The following is a 9,358-nucleotide window of genomic DNA, read 5'->3' as shown; positions in this document are numbered from 1 at the left end:
GCCAGAGCTGTGGTGCATTGTAGTTGCATTGCATGTTATGCTGACAGTGCAATGGATCTGCTTTGCAACACAGAACTTGATCACATGACAACTCGACCATGAGCAGCAAGAAGAAGGATCAAAGCATCATCCATTATTGTACAACTGGCATTTGTCACCTGAAATAAAAAGTCATCAAAATGTGTAAATGCTATTTATAGGGGTATACAAGTGTATATAGTCTGTTTGTGTGTAATGCACTCCAACTACTTTTAGAATACTGCATATATGTATTTAGACTGTATAGAGTGTTGGTATGAAGATTGTTTCAATATCATTTTGCGGGGCATGTTATGGCTTTTATTAGATAGTTTAAAGTGGAGAGACGAGGAGTGACATCCAACAAAGGTCCCGACCTGATGATGCATGTCAGTTGGTGCCTAAACCCAGAGGCCACAGGGCTTCCTTATCATTTTTATATTTTAAAGAAATGTAGACAATCACACACTGTTTAAAATTCCCCCGAAACTTCTCACTTTGATTTAAACAACAGGAGTTGTGCCTGTCATCTGCATAGTCCATCATATTACATAATATATCTACTGTAAAAGAATTCAGTGGCATTCTTTTCAATGATATGATATTATTTAGCCGTGGCTAGTGTATATGGCAAATGTTGTACTTTTTACTCGACTACATTTATTTGCTAATTCTACTTCTAGTTAATTTGCAGCTTCAGATTAATAATACACAATATTATATGATTATAAAATGATTATCATGTAAGCTACCCGACAGTAAAGTATTTCAAAGCTTTACCACCTGTAATCAGCATTTGTAATTCAATGATTTAATGGACTGCATGTCCCCTTTTAAGGTATTGCAACAAGTTAAAAGGATTGGGTGGCTATAAGGCATAATTAACCTTCCAATGACCCCTTGTATTCACTTTTAGGCAAGTGGAAAACTAACTGAGGAACACAGTTGAAAACAAAACAAGTGTGGATCTCTCTTTCCTTAAGGCAATTCATAGGCATTATTAATCTTTTATATTTAAAGTGTTTTTTTTACGTGAAGGCCACAAACACACGTAAGGATAACATAACTGGAAATGAAATGAAATAAAGGATCATTTATTCGTGCCTATACTGTTTTGTGTTTCATTAAATAGAAGGTTGCAGGCGGACTAATGTTTATAGGGATGGAGTTTTCAGGTTTGTTCAAATCCTGCCTATTCTATTATATTCATGAAGATTATGCAATTCTCCCATTGACTGTGTATAATAAGTGGATGTAGTCGTTGTGACGTTATATATGGTTTTGGGGACGGCTGTTTTCAATCGTCGGGTTTGGCATTTTGTACATCGCCATTTTGGATTTTGTCCCTCGCCATAATAGACTAACATGCCAATTTAACAAATGAATATCAAGCTGTATTGAAGAAGACTTGAAACTATAGTCATTGTGACCATAAACTCACATTTACAATGTTTACTGAGATAATAAATCAAGAAGGGTAACTTTCTCGTAACTTCCTTACAACCGGACTTCTTTCTGCAACCAGAGGAGTCGCCCCCTGATGGCGAGTAGCAAAAATGCAACTTTAAGGCACTTTAAGGCACTTCTGCATTTACTTCACTCGTCAGAGCCGTAGGTCGCCGCCTGAAATCTCTTCTTTTGAGGTTCCTTCGTGTGGCTTTTTGTGTGTTTTTGTTTGGCAGATGGCAATGCCAACTTCTAGGTGCTTAATGCCACCTACCATACTAAAGTATGTGCATGATAGTTTACATTAATCTGTAATACACTTTTCATTGTCAACGCTAACTTTAAATCTAACTATGACTTATGAAAGTGTATTATTGTTGGATCATTTGTACTGTCAGATGTGTTGCAGACTGTGTCTCTTATCTTTCACACTCTTTGGTATGTGGCATCAATGGATGTCATCTGGGAGGAAGAGGAATGTTATACAGACAATTTGAGACAACATCTGTGCTGAAGCTCTGTGGTGGGAGATTTTTGTCCCAGCTGTGTTATGTTTAATGTTGAATATTGAAAGCATGCAATATATTTTAAATCTCTTTAGCTCTGTTGTGAGCTTCTTGAACAGTCATGGAAAAAATAGGATATGGTCTAATAGACGTGGGCATTAAGTCCATTTAGATCATTCAGTTTTTTATTGACATTAATTGAGAATATCACTGATAATCTGATGTCCAGAACTTCTGACGCTGAATTGGTCGTCTTTGTTAGTTGTCAGACATGAGTTATTTGAGGAGGAGCCGCAGACTGGATGGAGATGGGGACATCCAGGTGAGTTGGAACGTAACAGTCAAATGATGTTTTTTGTTTTTATAGTTGAATGATTTTGTGTCTGTAATGTACTTTTTTTTTGCATCTCCATCTTCCAGAAAACACGGGAGGAGTATAGTATGTCATGAAGGAATTTGTATACAGCATGTTGTGGAAAAAGTCATAAAAAAGGTCTCAGTATAATTAGCTCACAGCTTATGTTGTTTAGGAAAAGTCTGAAATAACATTTTAATATGGCCCTTTGAAAATGTCCATTTTAGTTTTGTATATGGTCAGAGCATTGTTTAGCGCTCATACTAGTGAACATTTGATTATTGCAATTAAAGTTTTTCTCAAATAACACATACGAGGAAAAACGGTGTGCTATTGTGGAATTGCATTTCAGTTTTCGAGTTTACTCTATCATTTTAATAAAGTCCCCTATGGGCATCCATAGTGGGTCAAAGGATCTAACCATGACCCTCGAGCGCCAGGACCTTTCCTGAAACGTTACCACGTGGGAGTGTTTATTAAATGAGAACTGACAAATTTAAACAGATTTCTGGCAGATTTCTGAGTTTTATTTTCATTTGAATGGCAAGCCCTTTCTTTTTATTAAATTGACTATTTTCTTTCTGGAAAAAGCACTTCTAGTATTCCTAGCAGGGACATCCCTCTGACAAGCAAAATGTAAACACGTCCACCAACTGCCATTGATTGATTTTCACATTGCCACACACACACACACACACACACACACACACACACACACACACACACACACACACACACACACACACTTGAAGCCATTTTCAAATAATAGCACGTTCCTGCTTTAAAGTGCATACTGGCTGTATACCTGCAGATGTGTGTATATCACAGGCCTCAAGCTATTTCCCTGTTCTTCATTAGCTGGTAGCTCATACTGTCTTTGCAGTGTAGATCATTTACTTCAACCACAGAGGGAGAAAACGCAAAGTAAACACTAATATTTATCTTCATCCCCACAATCCCCACCACAGCCTCGGCAATCTGATCGCTAAACAAGCTCTCAAGATTAAATGACCTAATTGTGTTTATGATTTACTTTATATTAACGTTGCAGATCAATGATTTCCCAATTTCCTTTCCCATGCCATTCTGCTGTTTCTCGCCGTGAGCTGCTCATTTTACCTGGCAGCATAATGAAGTCTCTAAATAAATTCCCGCACGCTTAAATGAGAAATAGAATTGCACATAATTATGAACGAAATGTGAGAAGCATTAACTAAGAATGAAACCAAACGGATGAATTTAGAATAGTTATTTAATAGAGGCCATTCATTGGGACAATGTGCCAGTAGCTACAGTTTCATATATTCCCCGACAACATAATATGTGCATTGACTTTTCGGGCCTGACTGGTGCCTTGCTTTCTCTTTAGCTGCCTCAAAAGACCTGCGTAGCCTCGGAGCACTTTATGCTAAGTTAATTTACCCAAATATATCCGCGGCATCATGGCAGCAGCGGCCCCCGCTATTCAACATCAACAACTTTGTTAATGGAAACTTGCTGATCCATAAACATTTGTGCAGCCGTAGACGTTTGCTGGGGGGCAGTTCACATATGAATGTTAAAAAGCCACAGATCGATGAGGGGCATTTGCAAAGGAGGCATAAGGTGTGTTTAATTATAATTGCGTCGGGAGGTTTGTGTGTGTTTGTTGGGGGAGGTGTTGCTGTTAAGGCTTCAGCAGGGGCCTCTATATTTAAATAGGGTCACATCTCGGCCTCACCTTGCAAGTGTTATGCTATATTAAATGCCACTCATGTTAAGTGCGTTGAAACCCTCCTCTGATGTAGTCAAGACATAATATAAAGGTTAAATTGAAAAATGTCCCTTCAAAGGCAAGGGGACACGTTATGATTGATCTCTCTTGTACAGGCAGGGAAAGGTTTGCCAGACCTCTGTTGCGTTAGGCCTCTTTTAAGTTTGTGTGAATACAACGTGGGATATTAACAAGGGGTGGCTGGATTAGAATTTAAGTGTCAGTCAATCAGGATCTCAAAAGGTCAATGAAAAATGTTAGCAAAATGTTTGCAAAACGTGGGTCTGAAACAAGCGCTCAGTCACAAGAGGACTACTTTTTGTTTTTACATGAGACATGTCCTACTAGCACAAGCACAGGTGTCACAGATATAAACATGTAAAATCCCAGTATGCCATTGCAGTGTCAGCTTGGCCCAAATCCATACGACATACTAATTCTATGCATGTTTTAATAACATTTTGGATTGTGCTGTTGAGGCCATTCTCTGACAATGCAATGTACAAAGGAAAGGGAGCAGAGACTCAGCAGGATAACAAATACGTGAGTGGTGGTGGAACGTATCTAAAAAAAAACATTGAGCATTCCATGCTAATGTCTCAAGTTTGAACTATTTACCAATTATTATAATATATGGTGTTAGTACAATAATCTGAAGGGAAAGAAAACTGGAAATGGTGCAATATATGTACGTGCAATGGCAGTCAAACTGTAACTTTAGAATGACAATGTCAATTAAACTTAATGTAAAGACGGCAACATGTTTCCTTAAAATTCAAATTTTCTTTTTTTCTGTTTCCTGAGGGGTTCTTAGTACGGTAGCACCACAATGATATGTTCCTTTGTGTATAGCATTTTGGGAGAGTTGACTACAACAGTCCAATCAATGATCAAACATTTTTTAGATTGCGTCCTGACTGTTTTGAATATCCTAAATGTTGGCACTTTTTCAACATATTTATGTAGCATGGGGTTGTGACCAAACTGCTATCTTTGTTAAATTTAATTTGCAATGATATATTGTAAAGTCATAGACTGGTGTCAAACATTGCACATATTGTACACTTTTCTTCTAGTATGAGAATGTAACGTGTGGCTTATTCTTTAAACTGTATACTTTGACAATTAGTATGTAGTATATACAGTACTGTATGGAATGTGTATGTTTTATGCATTTAAGAAGCTAACAGTGAGTCAGCACGCACAGGACCCTGAATCTGAAGCAGCTAAATACAACTCAGCCATCGTTAATATTGTTATTTTCATCTCCTTTACTACTGTGACATGTCAAAAGGTCTTGTCTTTATTCAACATTGTACTCATCTGCTGGAGGAGGAAAGAGGAGGATGTGAAGCCAATCATCGTTCAATATGTTCAATTCTGTTTTGCAAAAACCTCCAAAACACTTTTCAGTGAAGAATAGATTCTGGATATTTCAATGAGGGAGAAGGAATTTATGTATTTGTTTTTCATTTAATAACATTTTTAACAAGGGAATACATATTTCTTTTGTTTTATCTTTATCAGACAAAATGATTATTTGTATAGCTACAGTAAGTCTTACATGTCTGGAGGGGATGTTTAAAAAAACAAGGTTTGTATGCTGAACTAATTTGTTGTGACATTCACCAAAAAAAAGACTAAATGTGCCATTAATAAGAGAAACTACATATATTATATTTAGGTTTAACAGGCAGCATTGTTTGGCCAAAAGAACGACATGTCCAACCATACGATTATGCATAAACTCTTCTTTCATGAAGACAGTAATCAAAATGTTTGATCGGAAGATAATCCAGTGGAGTTTGTTTAGACTAACATGATTTATAAAGCATTTTCTGACACGTCTTATTTGTGCTCATGACTCCTGGGTACACACATATAGAGAATACTGTAAACCTAGTCTATGTCAGCACTAGACACTGTACGTACAGTATAATGACGATATAAATACTGTACTGTATTGTTCACATTTTATATTTTTGATGAATTCCTAGTCAGCATGATGATTTCTTTGAACTTTTCTTCCATCCCACAATACTGTACCTCTATACTTTGCGCCTCATTTACATTTTCAAGTTAGTCAAATCCCTTTTGTGGAGTTTCTTCTCTGACTTTGAATGTCCTTACAGTACTTCCCAGTTTTGGACACAGACGATAAAGAAAGAAAAGGTTCAGTCTCTCTTCTCCTCTCCTCTCTTCTCCTCTCCTCTCCTCTCCTCTCCTCTTACAGAGTCCAGAAGTGCAGGTTTAGGTGTTGGGGCTCCAGGACATGTATGGGAGGCCCCGTGGGCCCTATGTGAACGGGGCCGTGGGAGGATCTGAACCCGGGCAGGGGTGGATCCGGAGTGGATAGGATGTAGTCAATGCTGAATTTGATCTCTGACTCCGGTTTCCCATGCTGGGTGGGGTTTGGGATGAGGTGGTTTGGCTGGGGGCCTGGCCTCGGCCTCTCAGGGTTCAAAGGGCAGACAGTGGAGTCAGGTTCGGGCCGCCGAGCTGCGGGTACGTGCTGATTGCTGTGGCTTTCCAACGGGTGGAAAGGGGTTTCTTTTGAATCCCGAAAGCCGATTTTCATGTTTCTCCTGCGCCGGCGCCGCCGAAAGTTGCCGTTTTCAAACAGGTCGAGCATTGACTCACAGCCGCTGGCAAAAGTCCAGTAGTTTCCCTTTCCTTTCTCATTGCCCTCTGTACGAGGTACCTACGGGAAATATGAAGAATATTTAAAAAAGACTCAAAATATCACACACACAATATTACTAAGAGAAGGACTATTAGCTATTACAGCGAGGGAAAAGACAAAACTATTTCTTCTTCTACGCAATGGTACATGGACATATTAAATCTTTTAAAACAATAATAAATTCAAAGTTCCCTGTCACAGGCAACATTTGAACAGACATAATTTCCCAGTGTTTGCGTGCACCTTGATGAAGCAGCTGTTGAGAGACAGGTTGTGCCTGATGGAGTTCTGCCAGGCTCTCTGGTTGGAGCGGTAGTAAGGGAATCTTTTCATGATGAACTCGTAGATGCCCGACAAAGTGACCCGCTGCTCGGGACTCTGCTGGATGGCCATGGCTATCAGAGCTATGTAGCTGACACACAGACACACACTCTAGTCAAGCAACACGCTGCGTTAAGTTGAGAAAAGATAGACACATGATAAAAGCTCTTGATCTTTGTGTTTTGTTAACATTTGTGTGTAAAATTTTAGAAAATTACAAGTTCTACTAATTGTTTTCTTGAGTATATTCTCGCTTTGCCTGATGTTATTAAAATTGGTAACCCTTCCCTTTGCCACAAACTGGTCCTAACAATTCGATGAAGGAGACAAAATCTAGAAATGACCAATTTGCACTGTTATTATAACAAATACAAAATATATTTTGTGAGTTATATGTTGCATGAAAAATATATATTCCTTTGGTTTAAAAAAAACATGTCTTAAATGTTCAGCTTAATATCTCAAATCCAATAACATAAATCTGAATGACTTATTTGTGTTTTTTGGTGGTTGTGTGACACTAACTTCATTACTAACTACATTTGTGAGCAATTATCAAAGATTCTCATAAACTAATACAACAAGGTTAGGTATGTGTTTGACCTGTTAAGAAGCCAAACAGAATATTATGGTAAAGTGGTGGGGATGGAATGGAAGGTTTTGAATTGTATCTTTAATTGAATTTAAACAGAGTTCACACAAGAAACTAAACTGCTGTGTAATAAATAAAAGTAAAAAAAAAGTGAGAAATCATGAAACTAAATAAATCAAGAAAAACATATATTAAAAGAATATATATTGCAACACTGAAGGTAAATTATGAAACACTATATATCTAACTATGCCTAAGATATATTTGTGATTAGTTATATATTTTTTAGAGCAACTGTATTATGTGGAATATAGGCCTACATTGTGTTTACTGATCAACTGAACTAGGTTGCACTAAAAAAACGTTTTGTATTGCCCAGTATGTCAAAGGTATGACATGATAATATGAAAAACACTTTAAAAAAAGAAGAAAAAAAAGAATAATCACTTCTTTATATAAAATGTAAAACCTACTAAATGTGTATGACACACTGGTAGACAAATGTAAAACAGCTTTTTCAAAGTTAGATAAAGTAAAAAGAAAACGGTCCATACCTGTATGCGGGTCTACACATTTTCTTCTCCTCGTCTGTGCTGGAGGAGGGATATCCGTCTCCATCGTAATTAAAGCAGTTGAAGGGGTAGTTAGAGTTATCGAACATGTCTACACTTTGAGGACTCGGATGTGGGATCCAAACTGTTTGTCTCATCTGACTCTCCTGGTCAAAGTCCAGCAGCAACACCTCGTCCTGCTGCTCTGCTGTGCCACCATGCTCTGCTCAGCCAGCTGACACTGAGCTCTGCTGATGACGGCTGCCTCCAGCCCCCCTCTCTCCGCATCGTCCCAGCTGCTTTCCAGGAACGGCTGCAGGTCTGAGGACTCTGGGCCACCCCTCTAAGTCTCTGACCTCTTTGTTCTGGTCTCGTTTTTCTGATTTAAGATTCACAAATTCGGTTATTTTATCACCAGCACTGCACACGTTTGAGGATTTCCAAGTCAGGGCCAATCGAAAAGCTGGAGATGGCCTCGTTCAAATTAACCAATATTTGTGTGTGTAGACAATACAATCTTTAAAGCCCTATTAACATGAAATACTACTGCATTTGAATTGTTGCATTTATGAAATAAGTAAAATATAGCCCACACAAAGTAGGTAATCATTCAAATAGATGACCAAATAACCAATAAATAACCAGTATTTTCAAATTAAAACTTGATTATGTAAAGTTACAAGCATGCTTACAGCTGTTAGATATGTTTAGTAGAAGTCAAAGGATGTTTTCCCTCTGAAGAGTGAAAATGTAAAAATGTAAAAATGTAAAGTCCATCAAACAGGAAATGCTTAAATGCAGAGCCAGTGGGCTTCAGTGCATCAAACTGACCCGCGGCTACCTGCTATAGCTGTTAGGCTTGGCAGGCCGAGCAGAATACTTTGATCCCTTTCGTATTTGTATTTTCAGCAGCAACAACCCTGGGCTGTGGGGTATGTTTGCCCTTGTTGAGCAATACATGCAAGCTATCTTTGGTCAGTTTCCAGACCCCAGTCCAAATCAGACAAATTCCATAAAAAAAAGTGACAAAGACGTCGCCTTTTTTTATTACATGCATTCTTCTTTCTTCTAAAAAACCTGCCGCTTACATTACCCACAACGCAACTCGACTGAAGCCAGTTCTGTTGGAGATT

The 9,358-nt window shown here is 38.2% G+C and overlaps 1 protein-coding gene across 1 annotated transcript; it reads right to left on the bottom strand.

Moving 5' to 3' along the window:
• Positions 1–6,305: 6,305 nt before the first annotated feature.
• Positions 6,306–8,383, bottom strand: foxl3 (forkhead box L3; the record flags this gene model as incomplete). Its single annotated transcript, XM_079214356.1, has 3 exons — positions 6,306–6,779; positions 7,005–7,173; positions 8,229–8,383. 3 exons carry the CDS (start codon positions 8,381–8,383, stop codon positions 6,306–6,308), a joined length of 798 nt encoding a protein of 265 aa, XP_079070482.1.
• Positions 8,384–9,358: the final 975 nt, after the last annotated feature.

This window comes from Taurulus bubalis, assembly GCF_910589615.1.
Source record: "Taurulus bubalis genome assembly, chromosome: 2".
NCBI lineage: Eukaryota > Metazoa > Chordata > Actinopteri > Perciformes > Cottidae > Taurulus > Taurulus bubalis.
This window is presented reverse-complemented; position numbering and strand designations above follow the sequence as displayed.